Source organism: Sander lucioperca, chromosome 12 (assembly GCF_008315115.2).
Source record: "Sander lucioperca isolate FBNREF2018 chromosome 12, SLUC_FBN_1.2, whole genome shotgun sequence".
Lineage (NCBI taxonomy): Eukaryota > Metazoa > Chordata > Actinopteri > Perciformes > Percidae > Sander > Sander lucioperca.
The window spans coordinates 5859864-5881510 of NC_050184.1; the positions used below are offsets into that span (position 1 = coordinate 5859864).

Below are 21647 nucleotides of genomic sequence, written 5' to 3' on the forward strand. Positions count from 1 at the left end.
TACACTGATGATTCTCGGGGGTGGGGGTAGCAGAGGAGAACAGAGAGGAGAGGAGGGCAGACTGAGGATGTGCACACACATACTGACCCTGGACGTTGCGTTCCCCTTTAAAAGTCCCATCCCACTCAGATACGCAGAGCTCATGCAGGATCTGCTGCGGCAGTGGGGGAACACTGCTGAGCTGTGCAGTTTATGCTGCCAGCAAGCGTGCAAAGAAGAGGAGGGGGAGCCAGCGCGTACAGGAGGAGGAGGAGTAAGGGAGAGAGATGGAGGAGAGAGAGTGCAAACAATGTCATTCTGTTCAGGAGGCAATGCTGCAGTCAACTTTGCAGTGCCATGAAAGCACATCACCAGCAACCAAGAGGCTCAGAGTGAGTGCAGAGAAGTTTTCCTCCTCTCCACCTCGGGTGAGACGCCGTGCAGGACTCATCTGTAGGTAAACACTTATTTCCTCTCTAATCTCTTATTTACCTTTTATGTTGTCTCCTTATGTGTCTACCTCTTTGCATAGGATGGTATACTTCTTAAATCAGCCTGATAGGACTTGAAATGCGTATGTTGGTGTTGCATGCCTGCAGTGTTGAAGCTCCCGGCTGCTTCTGTCTCATCAGTGTCAGCCTCCTCTGCACCAGCAATAACCAGGCAGCAGCCAGCCAGACAGCCAGTAGGTTAGCAGTCAGGCTCCACTGCTCCCTCATCCATGTTTAACACACGGTCAGGCTGGAAATAGCAGCCGGCGTGTCAGATAGCGGCTAGTTGAGAAGACTCTGCATTTGACAAAGACAAAATGACTAACCAGGATGCAAAGAGTTCCCTCCACTAGAGGGGACTTTCAGCTTTGCTGACTTAGCTTTTAGGAGAGTACAGACAGTCCCAGCTCTTTACTTTTCTCTTTTCTTTTTGTAATTGTGGGTTTATATTTAGCAGCATGTGTTATTTGTGAATATGATGCTGGACACCAGTATGAAGGATCTATTGTACCAGTGGCTGTCGGTGGGCTGAAAATGGGGGACTGAGAATGAGGATACAGTGGCCTGCATGGGACAGGGGAGTTGTGGTGCAGTCATGAAGTTGTGCTCTAGCTACTAGGACTTTTCTGCCGTCTGAAAAGTGGATACAGGGCAGAGTGCAGCTCTGTACAATTCTTTTTGGAGAGTTTAGCACAAACAGTGTGAGGGAAAGTAGTGAGGTGTTTGTGCATGTGTTTAGATACGTTTTTGTTTGTCTGTTAGATAAAATCAGAAATGAAAAGGCAATATCTCTGCAGCAGCAGTATCTCAGAAACTCTCTTGCTCTAAAAGTCGATATTGCTGCTTTTGTCTGTTATGCCATGTTGCACTGTCTGCGCTCAACTGCAAGCCTTTTCAAAGGCCATGTAAAAATAGTTTGTGGGTGAAAAAAGCTTCATATAAAAGTGAGTCAGTATTCAAATTGTGCTCTGAAACCTGTCTGGCAGGTCTGGATGATGGATCCAGACAGGTCAGCTCACCAGTATGCAGGCTCGGTCCGCTCTGAGTTCACCTCAGGTAACTGTGCTAAGACCTTGAAAAAGCTGGCCCTACGTCGTCAGCTTTGCATCTCTCTGGCCTTTCAGATTTCTCCCCACTGCAGGCAAGCGAGTGCGAGGGAACAGATTAATAGCAAACTGTAAATCAGGTCCGCGCCACATCCGGAGCCTGACATCATCTGCAGTTGTCCTGCTCACACTTTTACTGAGGGAGGGTGCTGCACTGCCAGCAAAGGAAATTGCCGCACTCACCTGATGTTCCTTGCACCTCACTTCTGCCCTCCCCCTACCTCCCACCGGCTCTTCTCCTCTTCCCTCCTCCTTCCACATCTCCAATTTCTCTACTGTAGTCTCTCTCAGAGGTACAGTGTCCCAGCACAGCGCTTCACCAGCATGCTTTGCACTTCTGTGATTCTGCCCCCCCACCCCCCCCATCCTCCACTCACCCCCTACCCCCTGCTGAAAAAGTATGCAGCACATAATCTCACCATCTTTCAATTTGCCTGAGTGAATAGGGAGAGGAGAGAGAGAGAGAGAGAGAGAGAGAGAGAGTCAGCCAGCAGCAGAGCAGCAATCCTGCAGTGTCCTGCAGCAGCTGAGTTCCTGCAGTGCTGGCCTCTAATAGCACACACACAGACAGAAACAGAGGGATGCACATCATTCTCTCTCAGACACAGACCGTGCTTCAATCACGTGACACAGTGGGGGTGAATGTGAGGGAGCGCAGGCCATCTCACTCTGGACCGTTCTAGGCTGACTTTAGAGACAGAGGAGAAAGAGAAAGACACACACACACACACACACACACACACACACATACACACACACACACACACACACACTCTGCTCATGGAGCTCCACAGGGAGGCAATGGTGAGATTAGCAGGTCCCCCCTCCCCCTCCCCCTGCGCTCACCCCCCGATGGTGCATTGTCCCATTCCAGCACTCCTGTTCCGATGATGTAATCAATGCAGCAAGCTTTGAACTTGCTGGGCTAGGGGCTCCTTACCCCCCCCCCCCTCCCCCCCAACTAGCACAGATGCAAAAGTGAGGCCTCAACTGCAGTCTGTGTCCCAGGTAGGAAGATGAATAAATTACACTTATGTGATGATTTAGCTATTGAAGTGCAGAAAATAATTTCCTGTGAGTGGGCTAGCTCAACGATTGTCCATATTTCACTCTTGTGCAAACAGATCATCAGCACATGCTTCCACAAATTAAAACTGGTGAAACTAATGCTGGCACTTTGTCAAAAGCAGTGCCGCATCACCACTTCCAATAAATTAAAGCAAGTATCTGGAGGAAAATACACATCTACTGCTCTTCTACAAAGTTGTACAGCTTTTCCAGTTGCGGTCAGCGGGGAAAAGACAAACCTCCAATCAGCAGCAAAGTGCTTTGAGTTCTTTCTGGGCATAACATCATACTGACTTTGCTCTTTCATTGATAAGGTCATCAGTCTGTCGACGGGCTGCAGTGGTGAGCAGCACCAATGATGTACAGTTTGGTGCTTTAGAGATGCTCAGGCAGCCAGATTGAGACCATATTGTAGCAGGTGAGTTTTGCTGAGCTGGTTCTGCCGCTGCAGCTAGAATCTGCCTAGTGATCAACTTCCACTACAGCAGTGATGAACTGGCATAACCCCCCTCTAGTAAAAACCCCAGCTTGCATCAGAGCAGCTCTGCATAATTAGCACTCATGGATGGTGATGATTCTGCACATTTGATACGGTTAATGTGTCAGTAGCTAAATAGAATGAAATGTACATTTGTCTATACATATTTATATCTCTGGTGGATCAGATGAAGGATTATTTATCTGCTACATTAATGAGTTGCTTTTAAATTCATATTTGACATTAAACATCAAAGATATAGGAAAATATTAATATTTCACAGGTTTTCCATATCTTTGCTAATGCATGCTCTAAGATGTTCACAGTCATGTAATTCATACTGATGGGCTTCATCTGCTGCTGTACAAGATGATTTGATGAATCAGCAGCTTTCATTAGAATGCTGTACTGGTGCCCGGTTACAGCTTCTGTAAACTACTATTTCTGCGTTGGTAAAAAGAAAACAGGACTACTTGCTAATAAGAGTAATAATGAAAAGCAATATTGTTGCTGATTTTAAGATATTAATTTTACTTGCATTCAGATTCTACTAGTAAAGACTGAGGTTTTGGCATTAGCCAGAAAAGACAGACAACATTGTGAAGTGAGAGTGAGGAGTGTTGAAAAGAGAAAGAAATCACTGCCTGCAGGCAAACTGTACTTCACTACTGTACCTTATGATTTAGAACATAGCAGAGATGATCTGACAACTCAGTCCTATTCAAAAATGCTCTTCTCTTTAAGACTTTTTCAGTCAGTTGCCACTATCCCTCACCACCTCTGCTTTTGTAAAGAAATCTACTTCACCATGTCACACAGAGAACCAATCTTAATGCATATTCAAACAATAACTCATTCATGTGTTGAAGTGCTCAAAGTAAAGGCAGTGTATGCTAACCGATTGAAGCAGGCTGAGTCATGCTGTTTTTTCTTCTTCTGGGTTTCCCCCCTCTCTGATCCTCTGCTCCTCCCCCTCTGGTCTAGGAGCAGTCCGGCTGTTGGTGGCGTGTTGGAACATGCCTTGACTTGTTGTACTGCCTGAGTCAGGCAGAGAGAGAGACAGCCACAGAGAGAGAGGGAGAGAGGGAGAGAGGGAGGGAGAGAGAAGATGCTAGTGGTCAACAGTTTGCCAGTGTGAAATGACCCACACAAAGAGAGAGCCCTGCTGCACCATGGACAGACTCCTGTTGATATCAACACCAGAGTGCACTCCCTGAAGACGAGCGTGGATGGAGGAGCTCTACTGCTGCCTCGCTGCTTGGTGAGTGTCAAAACTGTGTGAATAAAAGCCTCTGACATGTAATATCACAACTGGGCCCTTCTGTGAGCATCCGGGTTAATTATAATCGCAAAGAGGAGCACAGCGCGCCTTTACTTTGAGTAAAACTTCAGAAACACTAATTAGTATGGGGAAATAAAAATATGCTAAAATGAGGCCTTCAGACCTGCTTAATAAGACCTGCAAGTTGATTGAAGTATAAATGAGAAAATGTTAATTTGAAGTGTGTTGTAGAAGCGTCCAAGCCGAGTCTTGATGCTAATATGATGCCATGGTAACTATTCAAAAGGATACTGAATGCAGAGAAGTGTGATACGCCCAAACACAGTTACCAATCACACACTGGCACAGTAACCTCCGCACAGACAGAGCACCACCAGGGACATGATGATCATTGTCTGACCACAGTATGATCCAGAGAAGGACAACTGTTTTTGTTGTTTTCTCCTCTGTTCAGACTGACAAGCCGGTTTTCGTCAGGAGACCCAGCAGGCCGCCTCTCCTTTTCTTAAAAGCAGAGGCCAAAGAGATAAAGAGTTCAGAGTTCCTCATGTCTGACAACTGATTTGTGTCTGGTTAAATACAGGCAGGGAGTCAGAGCTGATGAAGTTTCCTGCTCACAAAATGACTGTATGTTTGACAGGAGGATTACACTTACTGTACATGGAAAAGCAGATAACGACAACTGTGTGAGACTATCCACGTTGTCACGATCTACAGTAAAAACCTCATATGTCAAAACTCAAATACATTAGTCACTCAAGTGACTTAAATGGTAATCATTTAGTGTCTTGTACTATGATCTGTGTATTTTACTTGTGTGTGTCGTCAAGCCCGCAGATAGTTACTGGGGCAACTCTGTTTTCTGGTAACCAGGGCTAGTGGCACAGTGGGTAAGACTCAAAACCATTGAATTAACACACTGCACTTTGACATACAATACTGATAAATGAATACTAATGAGAGCAATTCTCACCCCCAAAAAAGTTTGAAACAAAAGGTAGAGAATAAAACTCCTGACCAGGCTTTTATTACTTCTTATCATTTTCTATCAACTTAAAATGCCTCAAGTGGTGGCTTTGAATTGTTAATTTGACATTAAAACATCAAAAAAATTCAATCAATATACGTAATTGTGCTTCAAAAACCTCAGGAGGGGCTAAGCTCCAGCACCAGGCATGCCATCAGTGTGCATGTCATGTGTAGCATTGTTCAGAAACTAAAGCTCTACAGTAAATACTGGTGTCATTGTTAGCTATAAGATGATTAGGTTTGTGGAATAGGACTATAGCGGGGAAGCATGACTGTTTAAGTGTTGTTAACCGACACTGGAATGACCAAGAAGTGCACAGCGGAGAGGAGCGAGGAGGTGAAGTATAGTGCACAGGGTTGGTGATGTTGGCTATAGCTGGGTGAGTGTGTTTTTCAGTATCTGAGGCCAGACAGAGGGACCCAGCATGTTCAGGAAGGGTAGGTGGGTCTGGGGTTAGGGTGTATAATACATGTGTGTATGTGTGTCTTTTCCAGTGATGTAATGATCATAAAATATACGACTTATTAAGGAACGTCCCATGTGAGAGTTTCACGGTTACTTAAACAAATACCAGTCTAAGAAAAACACTGCATTTTGTGTACTATTACACTTGTCACTGTAGATGTAACACCTCTAATATTCTCATAAATTGACAAATATCAACTCTTAAGAAAGATAAATATATATTAAAAAACTAGTTAATTTAGTTTCTGCACATGGGTGTGATGAGGCACCTCTATGGTTCAAAGTTAGTCAGTAAGATACCTAAAATCAGTACAATTACCAAAATGCTACTTTTTCTGAATCCATACTTTGCTCTCTAACAAATCATCTAACAAAATAAGCCAAACTTAAACTTAGCAGTAGTGTGACATTTTTTTTAATTATTTTGTTATTTGCCTCATAAAATAACATAAAATAACTTCAATACCTTGTGTAAGAATGTGACTGAAATAATAATATTGACAATTTATCTGCAGCTATTATGAGAAATATAATCAAATAATAATCGCTTAAATAATTGTTGAAGTAAAATTAAATATTCCAGCTTCTCTGTTGTGAGGGTTTTCCTTCATAATATGTGACAGTAAACTGAATCTCTTTGGGTTTTTGACTGCTGGTCGGACCAAACAAGACATTTTAAGACTCCACATTGAATTTAAGGAAAGGTGACAGATTGATAAATTGAGAAAATAATTGTAAACAATCGCTAATTAAATGAATTATTGGTCGCAGACATAATCATGTTGTTTCATTGGGATATCTCTCTAGCTCTCAATTATATTTGCGCCATATCCCACTCCTGCATCAGCACACTTTAACTAAGTGATGAATATTGCCTATTTTAGGACAATTAAGTAATCCATTGCAAGCTATTTGTATATTAATATCTAGAATTTAGGACTTTACCTATGCCATATTTTTTAATCTGGCAAACCTAAAAATGGTAAATTAATGCATTCAATATTCATCCACACCCACACTAGTATTTGTAAACAAATGTCCCACTACATTTTTCTTTGTTGGGCAAATAGTGCAGAAATAGAAAGACTAAATTCTGTCAGTAGAGCTGAACCCAGCCTGAGGCCTGAAACATATTCGTGGACAGGTTTGTGAGTCGAGGCTCCTGCTGCTGCTGTTTGCTGTTTGATGCAGTGAGGCAGCCAGTCATTCATTTAGTAGCAGGGTATTGTTTTCACTGGCATTCCTCAATTCTGTATTAGGGATTACATCAAGCCCTGAACAGGAAAGAATTCCTCTCATCATGTGTTCAGTGAAGGCAGCGTCTGGCTCGCCACAAAGAGACACGGAGGCAGCCGTTTAGCAAACTGAAAGCAGGCCAAGAGGTGTTTCTGTTTGTCAGTGGACATCACTTGTGTCTGTGTGTGTCAGACACAGGCAGACAAATACATATGTTGTGTTAGTATCAGCACATCACAAACAAGTTTCTTAAGAAAAATCTAAATTCTTTCTTTGACATTAGATAAGGTCAAGATGTTCCAAGCCCCCATTACGCGAGGAATTTCCAGTTATACAACCAAAAATGCGTCATAAAATGCACCAAAAGCAGACATGGAGAGCTACAAATAGCCTTGCTGCAGATTTCAACAGTAAAGATACACCAGATAGGGGACGTTCATCCAACTGTATGTCATCCAAACATCCCTCCCAACACCTCTCTATCTCCTTCATAAACTGCCTCTGTTCCTTCATTTGCTAGTGACTGCAGATCGCTCTCTTGTATCCGTGTTGTCCTGTCAGCAAAGCAAGCAGAGTCCACAGGGAGAGGACAGTATGGAGTGGTCAGCCGGCCCAAAATAGCACTGCAGCGAGCAAACGCAACTGATAGCGAGGGGATTTTAGTCCCTTAGGTACATAAACTTGCATTATATAGTACTCATGTGAACATATAGCCACACACACAGACACACAAATAGATGAGAGCTAAATCAAACAGCTTTTTGTTGCAGAATCATGAGTCATGCCAAGACTATTCTTAGTTCGGGGTTGTTTGTATTTGCCCAAGTTGTGTGCACTTAAAGTAATGCTGCATAAGGCTAGAGAAGTATCAAGGCTCTGTTTGGGAACAAGCTTTGGGTCACTTTGGGCAGCAGGAGCGTAGACTTATCGATGCATCACAGTTATATAAAATTGAGTTAGGCAGTTCGGGAAGGGTGCCCCTGTGAAATCTTAATTAAATTCCTAAATAGAAACCAATATTTATTTAAATTTTACATTACAATTTATTAGGTCAAATTAGGTTTATTGCATGGAGCAATTGTTACTGAATCATTATTCCCTACTTCTCTTATAGAGCTTTTGGCACGGGACCACGCCACCCCCGGGATCTTTTAGTGTGAGGCCATTGCCTTCCAACCACCACGACCACCAGGAAGCTGGACATGAAAAGTGTGAGCGTCCGTAGTGCCAGACTCACAGGTGGAAGTGTACAGCAAATACCAGCCAGGATCCTGCTCAGGAAAGGCAGGCAGAGGGACAGGCAGAGGGACAGGCGGTTGGACGCGGCTGCTGTGGGTGTTTCTCTGGCAGTGTCTTAGCTGGTTGTTGTGAGGAGTGAGAACGAAGCAATCAGCAAGTATACTGCCGCAGAAATTCTTCGCAATAGAGGCCCTGGGATCAGAGCCATCACGACAGGAAAGGACAAAATGCGTATCAGCATTGTAGCAAACATGGATCCTGCTGCTACTGTAAGTTTTTACATGTTTCCGGACAATGACATTAACAACGGCTGAGGACCTGATAAAGAATTAACTAAAGATAGATCACCTGAGTGCATGGCCTTTTTGTTAACAGCCTCTACAATATTTACGATTGGATCAAAACATCAAACTTCTTTACAATGTGTTGTACTTTTGTGGTCCTCTGCTGCCATCTTGTGAATGGAAGCAACCTCCCAGCATGCTTTTGTTCATTTAACACTGCAGCAATTTGTAAAAAAACTACAACAACAATCTAAAAAAATCCCTTTCATTCAGAAAATATAGCTCGGCTTACCATGACTTCAGATTCATTTTTTTTCAGTTGTATGTTGTTTTTGTCACCAAATTTAATTTTGCTTCATTAATAAGTAATACGTATTTTTTTCTGTTTGATTCCTAATTTATCAGTTGCAGCGTAATGTCATAAATCATAACTGTAAAAAGGGATTAATAAAAGACGGATTTATTCATTTGCCTTGCTTGTTTTCACCGTACACATGCATTTTGTAATTATGAAAAAATGGTGTTGTATAAAGCACTTTGAGACCCTTGAAAAAATAACGTTACCATGCGAACACAGTAGACCTAATGAGTGCCACTGAGGCAAAGTGGCCTGAATGCCATGTGCATATACTAATTTAGGGTTTCATAGGCACACAGCAAATGCTGCTGAACGTGCTCTTGATTTAAGATACAAAATAGGGCTTTGGTCTACAGAACCACAGAATATTTAGTTGATTTATTGTTAACACTTGATGGAAAAAGTTGTGCGTTGTAAAAGTGATTGTTGGTCATGTGTGATTCTGACGATACACGCCGAAAACGCGTGCATGCTAGAAATAGAACCGACGCCTATTTTTCACGAGACACGCAAGCATGTTGGAAGCGTTTCCAGGCAAAATAGAATAGGAAAAGATGTTTATATGTCATTTTGACACGAATACATATTTATAAATGACATGTTGATGTTTGAAAGTCTCTAGGTTTTGATATAAATGCAGATATAAATGTAATTTAAAAAAAAAAAAAAACAATCAATACTGTCAATACAGAACGAAATATTCTCTAGCCTATTTTGCCGTCAATACTGCCGACGTTGTCTTTGCTGTAATCAAATCAGTCTATATGTTTAACATGGTATTTCATTTTATCAATGGGAAACATACATGTGTACAGACAAGGCTAGCAGCAGCAGCGCCACACGTTTCTGGTGTGTAAAGACATAGAAAAATCCACGCAACAGAAACGCCACGCTCACGCCACGCAGGCAGTGTGTAGCCGGCCTAAATGCAGATGTGTTTGCTGCAGACTGCAGAAAAAACGAGAACGTGCCACTGCATTGCTGCAAACTCAAAAAGGGGTTGCAGTTTTTTGGGCTGCAGCAATGCAGAAGCAGTAAAATCCTGCAAGGTCACTGCTTTGGACCTTTCTACACTTCAAGTCTTTGGTAGGCTACCACAATGACAAGGCCACCAAAGAATTCACAGCTGCTTGACACAAAGCGCGGCAGACATTACTCATTACTTTGAGGTAAAAGGTGACCAAAAGCACATTTTAATTAAATTTGTAATGTAATTTAATTTAAAAAGTCTTATTGCCCACCATGCTGCGACAGTCTATGTTCACTGAGGGTGACGGTCAGTGGTGTAGTGGTCCCTGGAGAAGTGGGTATACTCTCAGTGTTCACCTTTTTTTTTTTCCTTTTTTTTTTTTTAAAGTAGTCCAGAAAAAAGCCCTGTTTTAGAAACAGCGACACGTAAGACTATGATTTAGTTTACCCACAAATCTGTCATTTCTACTTGCTCACTATTATAAAATGATCATGACTTGATTAGGAGCAGTTTGTAGTTACTACTGGTCACACAAGCAGCCTGGATGAATGTAAAATGTATTTATCATGAGGCAAACATGGTGTTATCTCTTCTCCTCTAAATGTGCAGTCATATTGCCACTGGCAATTTGCCAGTAGTTTAAAATAATGATTCATTTGGAAACCACCTTAAAACTTACTTCAGAATTATGTCTTCCATCAACTGGGGTGGCACACCGCCGCTTGTGTTATTTCTTCAGCTGTTGTTTGGTCTGCTGCCGTTATCGTAGTCAAGTGGCACCGGCACCTGAGTTTTTTTTTTTGTTTTTTTTCAATGGCACCTGAGGTATTAGCGATATTTTCCTCGGCATGACCCGCCCTACTCTGCCTCTGATTGGCTCATCAGTCCTCATGCCTAAAGTTAACCAATCTAATCAGTGAAAGCAGCGAGTACCAGCCAATTAGAGGCAGAGGAGGGTGGGTCATGGCTTCACTATCCTTGAGGAAAAAATGGGCAATCAGGCTCACAGATATTACTGAATGGTGCGCATCAGGGGGGATTTAGAAGTGGGTATACGCAATGCTGACTGAAAAATAAGTAGGTATACGCCGTATACCAGCGTATACCCTGGACTACACCACTGGTGACGGTCTCCTACAATGGAAAGCTTACGGGTGGGGTGGGATGGGTAATGCAATGTGTTACTGTGGACTGGCTTTCAAAAATAAAACATGTACTTCATCTTCATTGTTTAAATCTGATGTTTCAGTTGGGATTCAGTCAGTTCAGTTAGCACAGGGCTGGGGAATATGAGAAATTCCTAATACAGTCATTCTTGCTGATATGATTAGTCAATTCATCCATTATTCAATTAAAGTCAAATTAATTGGCAACAATGTTGATACTCAATGAATCATTCCTACCATTTACTTAGCAGAAATCACTCACTGCTTCCAGGTCTTCAAACTGGAGGATTTGTCGCTTTTTCTGTTATATATAGGCCTACTGTAACTGTAAATTAAACACCTTGAGATTTTGCAGTTTTGTTCCAACAAAACAAGCGATTTAAAGACATTACCCGGGGATTTTTCACTATTTTCATTCCAGATTACCCAAAATTAATTGAAAGATGTATTGATTATGAAAATAATTATTAGTTGCAGTCCAAATGATATTTATAGCTTAAATATTTTTTAATTTGTTGAGAAATTCCAACCATGTGCGAATACACTTTTATGTGATTATTTTGTCATTTTACTGTCTTAGCCTATCTTACTTTACCTGATGAATATTTGTACTATTGGTTGGTTGGTAGCTATAAGTTGTTTCTTTTATAGGCTTTGACTGTTTTATTACCATGCGCTTTGTAAAGCACTTTTACTGCATTGGCAAGCTTTAATGTGGAGTGGGACAGTTGTTATAAGGTTAATCAGCACGTTTTGTTCATTTTCCATGTGAAAATCTTCAAAAAAATAATATCAAGATGCAATACTCAATGCATGACTGCTAAATGACCTGACTAGTGCTCTGTGTTTAGCATGCTTACGTTGAAATATATATATATATATATAAGTGAGGCCTGGAATAGGAAAAATTACACGTTTTCATCTGTTTGTTGTCATCTGTTTGTATGTGACAGATTTGTTATTGCTTTGCTAGGGTTACACAAGTAAAGACCAATCGAGTCAAAAATAGATTATGAGTCTGCCCATTACCAGCTGACTGACTTCTGCTTTGGGTTCCGGTTGGTGCAGCGCGGAGTAGAGAGGAGGCGGGGACTCGGGGAGGGGTTACACACTGAAAGAAAAGTTTGTTTGGTTGCCTCAAAAGCAATGGACGAAGTTTGTAAAGCCTCGCCTGACTTAGGTAAAATAATGCGGAGAGAGTATGGTTATGAAAAAAATCTATAACATGGATTAGTATGCTCGTCGGAAGAGTGTTTACAGACATTGTTGCACGTTAACAGTGATAGCTACTCGGATCCATCTAATCAATCTAAACTATGGCAGATATAAATCAGACAGTTGTGTACTTGTCTGAGCAGGTGGTCGTTTTGTGTTCATGTGGGTTGTCGTTTCTGGGCTCTTCGCTGATCATCTTCACCTACATTATTTGGTCAGATTTGAGGACAACTCCGAGGAGATTGCTCGTCTACCTGTCGATCTCTGACTGGCTGTCCGCCGTCTCCTACGCTTTCGGAGTCTGGAGGGTTTTCCACACCGACTCGCTGGACTGCGTCGTTCAAGGAGCCATATCTACTTTCGCCAACACCAGCTCTTTTTTTTGGACCGTGGCCATTGCTGTTTACCTGTATGTTTTTATCGTAAGATCCAGCCAAAGAGTTGCTGACAGCTTGGTGTTGTTTTTCCACCTTGTCAGGTAAGTAGCTAGCTACGTGGGTTGGGTTTTATTTTTGACTGCAATGCTAACTATAAGCTAAAGTGTCAATATAAGTTCATGCAGCTAAGTGGGATACCGCCGAACTGGTACCCTGAAGCATCTTGGGATAATTATCTTGGTGACGACTGCACGCTCGCCTAAAACCGAATTTACGTCGTATTATTTTATTGATTTTGGACAGGAAAATCAAAAGAAGTTATCTAATGCTTCCTTAAACTTGGAACTGGAAAAACGGTGCTGGCTTCGGCTTAGTTTATGTGTTACACTGGTCTACTTTGTTCCAAGAAAAAAAGAGACTACCAAGTTAGCCTCACTAGCTACTCCAGGCTATCGAAGTGCTAGGAGCTACGTTTCCATGGTAACACCATCAGGGGGCCATTGGGCGAGGTTAACTTGATCTCTCTGCGGGTCAACCATACCAACCAAACTCTTAAAGCTCCACCCTAGTTGTTTATCTACAATAAGTCAGACAACTAATGTGAAGAATATTTTAATAGCCTAGTGTTTCCGCACTACATAAATGTAGACATTAAAATATATGTTCATATTTAGTTTTAGTTTTTGTCACATTTAAACAACAAAGATTCAATCATTGAAAGTATGCCTAATACACCACAATATATAAGCAGAATTTTTGACATAAATATAATAACATAGCATAATTATCACCCAATACTGATAAGCTGACCAACTACTGTATGTCATGCATGTCTTTTAGGCACCCCAGCTACGAAAACAGTTAAATATCACAGCTTCACAACTCTGTAGAATGAGGTTTCTCAGGATAAAAACCTCATCAAACAAGGTTTCACTGTTTTACAAGCATCTATTTGAAAGTTAACAACAGGTTTAGCAAGCCACTTGTTTTATTATTAGCTAGACTTTACTTTGAATGCTCTGAATCGGCACATATGTTTCATCCTTTGTGTCAGTTTTCTGCAAGTTAATGAACAGCCCATGTTTCTGTGAATTCTCAAATGCTTCATTGAATTGAAGATCTCACAACAGAGCCATTCACAGGGGCTTGTGTATATATAACACACACACAATGGATTTTTGTGATTTTGTTTTACACTGAATGTGCCCTTACGCATTGTGGTATTTATAGTGATCAGCCATGTATTGCTATGAAAATATAGTATTCTTTTAAATTGGCGTTTTAAGGAAAGATGTAATGCTTCAGGGGGAAACATTGCTTGTTAAAGTGAAATCATTTTGTGGTTTTATGATACAGATACGATACAGAAAAAGCAACACAGCAGAAGCCTTAAGCATAGGATAATCTATCACACGGTGTCACATGTCTTTGCAGCATTTGCGATTGTTCACTTTGTGATGTCTAAAGATAGGACGTGGAACTTTTGAGGAAGTTATGTTTAATCCTCTCAACCCTCTGTTTTGTGGTCTAGCTGGGGTGTTCCTCTGGCCATCACTGTTGCAGCCGTGTGCCTGAATAAGATTGGCTACGATGCGTCCGAGGTGTCGGTGGGCTGGTGCTGGGTCAGGATCCACGCCCCTGACCGGGTCCTGTGGATGCTGCTGACTGGAAAGATCTGGGAGTTCTTGGCTTACCTCACCCTGCCTGTCCTCTACATCCTGATCAAGAGGCACATCCACACAGCGGTGAGGATATCTGCTAGCTTCTATGTAGCATGACACCCAATTGCAAAGACATGAACAGTGGAATACAAAACAATGTTTCCTATATATATATATATATACACACAAAACCTTCTTGGCAGTGGAAAATATTTTTTGTTCTTTGGTCATGTCAAGGCCATTGAATAGAGCCTGGGACACAGTCTTTAACCCCATAGGAGCAATGGGGTACGACACATGTGCAATGTAGCTGGAGCATGCACCAGCCAATAAGCTATTGAGCCTTTCGGCAAGTGCAGACCAGATATTACTACGCATGTGTTGTACCCCAATGATATGACATATCCTTTTTTTTACCCTCCTTTGGTCGTGTCTGCCTCAAGCAGCCGCCATGTTGTAAGGAAATCATCTGCTATCCTAGATGACACACCTCATTTATTCTGAACCTTTTATTTGTTTTAAAATATTACATATTTGTTTGCTATTGTGCAGTCTGTTCTCACTATGTGTACTCTGACACAGCATGCTGCCCTGTCTGAGTACCGTCCCATCTTGGCCAACAGGCCTCCGTCACACTCCTTCTCCTCCATGGCGGATATGAAGCTAACACTTATTCCCATCATTTTCATCGTCCTGCGCATTTGGAGCACAGTGCGCTTCATACTGCTGCTAGCCGGCTCTTCAGCCAGACAGAACCCAGTGCTGGTCACTCTACATGTGAGTTTAAAGTTTCTTTTAAACCAATAATGTCCAATGTAGAGGATGTCTAGTAATCCCATTTAATCTCAATTTGTAATGTACAATTTATTTTATTTCATCTAATTTATTCTCAGTGTGTGTGTGTGTGTGTGTGTGTGTGTGTGTGTGTGTGTGTGTGTGTGTGTGTGCGCGTGTGTGTGTGTGTGTTTTCTGTGTATGACAGCACATATGTGTGGGTGTGTATGTGAGCTATCATTAGTTTATGTGCTGTTAAACTTGTGATGGTGTGATTTCATGCTGTCAAGTCTGTGAATTATCACATATTTATCATGAAAAGTTCCTGTGTTAAATGATATTTTTGAAAATCTGAAAAGAAGCATGATAACTTTTCAAAATGTATTAAACTGTCTCTCTAAATGGGTTGAAATGGAATAACCATTATGATGTAATACTTTCCTGGACAGTTTAATTACATGATATTATTCATGTGTGTGTAAAATATTTTTATTTGATATAGTAATACAATAGTTCATAATAAAATGTGTTATTTTATTAGTCAATTAAAACGAATAATAAGTACAAATAAAATCCAACACTCTTATGACAATAATGAGCTAAATATGATGTCATATATTTGTCAGATAATAATATGAAGAAGTTTCATTAAATTATAAACCATTTAAGGGACATTGTATTCCAATGTAATAATCTATTACAATAGAAAATACATTATTGTCTTTGGTTTGCATTGTCTTTGTGCAAAATCTGCTATTAAAAAGGGTACATTAAACACATCATATCACATCCAGACAGGACACATTAAAATACATTTACATAAAAACACAATACACTATTACTGCTACACTCCCCTAATAAATGCTTTTGTTTGGACCCAACAGGGAATTGGCAACACCTCGCAGGGAGCAGCCAACTGCATCATGTTTGTATTGCTTACTCGGCCAATCCGCACGCGCCTCTGCGCCGCGCTCTGCTGCTGCTCCAAGAGTCGAGCGGACGTGCAGCACTCGCATGACGCCCCTAACAGGCTGCTGCCGGGACAGGACACCTCCACACAGAGAGAAGAAGACAACACCAGTCAAGTCGGGACTGATAGAGGATATTCTGTGGATTAGAAGATAAACAAAGGTTAACATGAAGGGCGTGGTGGAGGTCTCTGCTTCACATTGAGCCCCATAACAGCAAGTGCCTCCTGAGATAGGTTGGAGATTCTGCAGGTGCATGCACATCTGTGTCACAGCAAAAGTCACACATGTCTGCACTTTGGGTGATGAGGATGCTGCTGTATGGTTGTGCACCAGCATTTGGTAAAGCATTTTGAGTGTTGCATACTGAACATGTTGCCCATGAATATTGTAGTTTCATAGATGTGCTGTACGTCAAACTTCAAATTGCCATTTCACTTTAAGTTGTTCTCTGTTGATGTTATCTGATTGCATTTTAAATAGCTGTACACTCCGTGTAAGACAGTTTAGCAGCTTTATTTATCATGTACTGTGTGAATTCACTTGCATTCTGAGGTTATCACTGTGAAATGAATGTTCAGGTTTTATCTTGTTACACTGAGTTTTCAAATATTGTATTTATGGGGGGAAATGACCTACATGTTAGGTGATAAACATAATTGCTTTAAGTGAGAACCCACCCAAAATCTTATCTTTAGACTATCAAAGTCTGTTGGCTTGAAAGATGGCTGCAAAATGGCCACAGCTGCTGTTCTGTGTAGTGAGGAAATTCCAAACCTTTTACAGCTTACAGCTACACGTTTGTTTTGGATATATTATTCATTTAATATGTTCTGCAATGTAACTTTAATATAAAATTCCAACTTTATATCCAATATAACTTTGGGTATGTTCCAAAGTTTTGTGTGCAAGAAACTTGATAAGAATAGTAAATGACATGATATAAGCACAGTTTTCTGTCTGTGGTCAATTCACTTTGACATATACACATTTAAAGTTACATTCAAATATAAAACATTCTCCTATGATGCACATATCCGGTGTTAATTCCGTTAATATATTCCGTTATATTTGATGTCAATCCTTGCCTAACTTCATAGTTGCAATATTTTTTAGAGAGTTGTTGCAAAACTCCATCAGTGTTTGATGACGTGTCGCCAAAATTAACAACATCATTACTGTCACTGTCGGCAGGATGCATGACCCATCATCACATGTCCTACCTTCCTCTTTGAAACCCGAGCCCTCCCTTTGAGCCTCACTTCTTCTTTGACCCCTGCTGTTGTTGGCTCCCTTTCCCCCCTGAGCTACAGGCCGTACGCATACCAACGAGGAGTGTGAACCCACTGAACCCCACAGCGATCATGGGACCGACCTGGTCTTCCCACCACATTGGCCACTTCCCATAGTTCCTTTAACTCTTGAAAATATTGTCTAAGATCCATGTAGTTTTAATGAGCCTGCCTCTGAGATGATGAGGTACATTAATATTAGATTCATCACTGTGGCGGTTGTTGGGAAAGGTGAGGAAGGAGAAATTCCACCTTGTTGACATCGAATTTTCTCTTATCCTTAAGTGATCAGTGTTTGTTTGACTCTCACAGGGAGCAAGCACTTATTTGGGTTGTTAAGGTGGCATCAGAGTAAGTAGATGTATGGATCTTGTATGGTCTGTTGGTCTGATGAATTAGACACTGCAGAAGTGGGTAATATTGTAGTAATAAGACTTCATATGAGGACAGACTTTTCATAACACTGCAACAACACTGTACACTTATGAGGGCAGTTAGTTCTCAGACATAATTTCCAGAACATAGAGACGTTATGCTGTTTGTACTAAAAATATTAACAACATAAATACAAAGTTTTTATGCGATAAAGAGTTTTCCTTTTATCTAATTGTATCTGTGGTCTAAAGTAATGTGACACAGTGCAGAGGTCTTTCTCTCAGGACCAACAAGTGAAAAAGAGCACTGGATACCACGCCTGGAAACATGGAGGAAGTGAATGCTGTTTATGCTGGTGACATCCAAACTGCCAGTTTTTTGTCCTTGAGGAGACAGAGGCCACACAGACGACTGACACGTACTGTATTTCCTACAGGAATTAATCCATTGTCTCGGTTGTGAGATTTGGCTGACATTGAAGTAATTTGAGCCTGTGGAAACACTTAAGGAAGGCAGTTCTGCATGCTCTCCTCTGCTGGCTCTCTGCCCACTTAATTCATTAGGTTAAAGAGTACCAGAGGACCGTACTTCACTGCATGGGGTGACCATTCACCAGTCAAGATAATGGAAGTCTCTTTTTTTAACACACGCTGTTCATTTGGCTGCGTCAGTGGTTCTTGGAGCCAATTCTCAAACACACTGTCCACCAAACGTAATGGACAATAGTTCAGAGCTGCAACAGCATATTTAAATTAAATGAATATACCTGCACTCATCACTTGTTAGAAGGTACTTTCTTTTCAGGGAAGATGATTTTGGAGGGGTAAGAACTGTTAGGAAACGTATTCTTATCATCTATTGCATCATATCATATACTGCAATAAATGTGTGTTGAGCATTTGGAGAGGAACATATTAGTTTTATTATTTGTCACACATCAGAAACAATAGACACATTAGGAGAGAGGTTAATGGTTGGTTCCCAGATTTGCGAATAATTAGGCAGTAAGATATTATATATTAGTGTCACTAATTAATATATAGATATTAAAGTTACAGTATAAGTCCACTTACATGTGACATGTCTTTCTTCTCCTTCTTTGAATGTTGAGATGCAACCAACCACAACATTAGCTCCCTCAACTGTTAAATGCTAATATTGCAACCACTGCACATAATCAACTTTTATTTGGCCCTCAACTGTTGGATAAAAGAACTGGATATAATATATGTTATTTCTGATGTTGACTGAAATACTTCTCTGTTAAAAAGCTGTTTTCACAGTATATATAAGCACAATATATTTAGTTAACTTAATATTTAAATAAGTTCATATTTCCCACCAGCACCCTGTTTTTTTGCAGTTAGGCATCCCTAAAGCCATCCATCCATCTTCATCCGCTTATCCGTTATCGGGTCGCGGGGGTAGCAGCTCCAGCAGGGGACCCCAAACTTCCCTTTCCCGAGCCACATTAACCAGCTCCGACTGGGGGATCCCGAGGCGTTCCCAGGCCAGGTTGGAGATATAATCCCTCCACCTAGTCCTGGGTCTTCCCCGAGGCCTCCTCCCAGCTGGACGTGCCTGGAACAGGCCCAGGGGGCATCCTTACCAGATGCCCGAACCACCTCAACTGGCTCCTTTCGACGCGAAGGAGCAGCGGCTCTACTCCGAGCTCCTCACGGATGATTGAGCTTTTCACCCTATCTCTAAGGGAGACACCAGCCACCCTCCTGAGGAAACCCATTTCGGCCGCTTGTACCCTGGATCTTGTTCTTTTGGTCATGACCCAGCCTTCATGACCATAGGTGAGGGTAGGAACGAAAACTGACCGGTAGATCGAGAGCTTTGCCTTCTGGCTCAGCTCTCTTTTCGTCACAACGGTGCGATAAATTGAATGTAATACTGCACCCGCTGCGCCGATTCTCCGACCAATCTCCCGCTCCATTGTCCCCTCACTCGCGAACAAGACCCCAAGGTACTTGAACTCCTTCACTTGGGGTAAGGACTCATTCCCTACCTGGAGAAGGCACTCCATCGGTTTCCTGCTGAGAACCATGGCCTCAGATTTAGAGGTGCTGATCCTCATCCCAGCCGCTTCACACTCGGCTGCGAACCGATCCAGTGCTGAGTGCTGAAGGTCGCTGGCCGATGATGCCATCAGGACCACATCATCTGCAAAAAGCAGCGATGAGATCCCCAGCTCACCAAACTGCAACCCCTCTCCACCCCGACTACGCCTCTATATCCTGTCCATAAATACTACAAACAGGATTGGTGACAAAGCGCAGCCCTGGCGGAGGCCAGCTCTCACCTGAAACGAGTCCGACTTACTGCCGAGAACCCGGACACAGCTCTCGCTTTGGTCGTACAGAGATTGGATGGCCCTGAGAAGGGACCCCCTCACCCCATACTCCCGCAGCACCTCCCACAGTATCTCCCGGGGGACCCGGTCATACGCCTTCTCCAGATCCACAAAGCACATGTAGACCAGTTGGGCATACTCCCAGGCTCCCTCCAGGATCCTTGCGAGAGTAAAGATCTGGTCCGTTGTTCCACGACCAGGACGGACTCCGCATTGTTCCTCTTCAACCTGAGGTTCGACTATCGACCGAACCCTCCTTTCCAGCACCTTGGAGTAGACTTTACCGGGGAGGCTGAGAAGTGTGATACCCCTGTAATTGGCACACACCCTCTGGTCCCCCTTTTTGAAAAGGGGAACCACCACCCCGGTCTGCCACTCCTTAGGCACCGTCCCCGACTTCCACGCAATGTTGAAGAGGCGTGTCAACCAAGACAACCCCTCCACACCCAGAGCTTTAAGCATTTTTGGACGGATCTCATCAATCCCTGGGGCTTTGCCACTGTGGAGTTGTTTTACTACCTCAGCAACTTCCACCAGGGAAATTGACGACAATCCCCCATCATCCTCCAGCTCTGCCTCTACCATTGAGGGCGTATTAGTCGGATTTAGGAGTTCCTCAAAGTGCTCCTTCCACCGCCCTATTACCTCCTCAGTTGAGGTCAACAGCGTCCCATCCTTACTGTACACAGCTTGGATGGTTCCCCGCTTCCCCCTCCTGAGGTGGCGAACGGTTTTCCAGAAGCACCTTGGTGCCGACCGAAAGTCCTTCTCCATGTCTTCTCCGAACTTCTCCCACACCCGCTGCTTTGCCTCTTTCACGGCAGAGGCTGCAGCCTTTCAGGCCCTTCGGTACCTTGCAACTGCCTCCAGAGTCCTCTGAGATAACATATCCCGGAAAGACTCCTTCTTCAGTCGGACGGCTTCCCTGACCACCGGTGTCCACCACGGTGTTTGTGGGTTACCGCCCCTTGAGGCACCTAAGACCCTAAAGCAAATAACCAAAATCCAGCTTTCAGAGCAAACAAACTGGCCGTCGTGATAATAAACAGACTCACCTTTAGAGATAAGAGGCATTGCAGCACATGACAAATTGAAGACAAAGTAAACATAAAAAAACGACTGGTAGCTGTGGCATTTCTGCAGAAAACGAATCTATTCAGTAATCAGTGGGAGATGAACTGTCTTTAGCGTGAGAACAGATAAATACTTCAAATTGTACAAGTGATTGGTGATTTTTGTATGCTGACCTGAAATAATCAAATTGAATACGTTTAGTGTTGTTTTAAATTATTATAATCATTCCATATTATACTGTATGCTGTATATATATTACACTGCACACTATTCCACACCATTCTGCACTCACACAATCATCCCTATAAAAGCAGGCTCAATAATGATCTATACTGAAGTCTTTGCCAATTGTCAGTGATCAGCAGCGTGTCGTCATGTAAAAGCACCTCTCCTGTAA

General features: G+C 42.3%; 1 protein-coding gene and 1 long non-coding RNA gene across 2 annotated transcripts; both read left to right on the forward strand.

Moving 5' to 3' along the window:
* The first annotated feature begins 228 nt into the window (after positions 1-228).
* Positions 229-8895, forward strand: LOC116040675. The gene is made up of 3 exons (XR_004102731.2): positions 229-436; positions 2959-4383; positions 8250-8895. It is a non-coding gene; the product is annotated as an uncharacterized LOC116040675 (long non-coding RNA).
* A 3351-nt stretch (positions 8896-12246) lies between these two features.
* Positions 12247-17175, forward strand: gpr157 (G protein-coupled receptor 157). Its single transcript, XM_031286769.2, has 4 exons — positions 12247-12845; positions 14276-14489; positions 14988-15182; positions 16064-17175. Exons 1-4 carry the CDS (start codon positions 12469-12471, stop codon positions 16295-16297), a joined length of 1020 nt encoding a protein of 339 aa, XP_031142629.1. The 5' UTR covers positions 12247-12468; the 3' UTR covers positions 16298-17175.
* The last annotated feature ends 4472 nt before the right edge of the window (positions 17176-21647 follow it).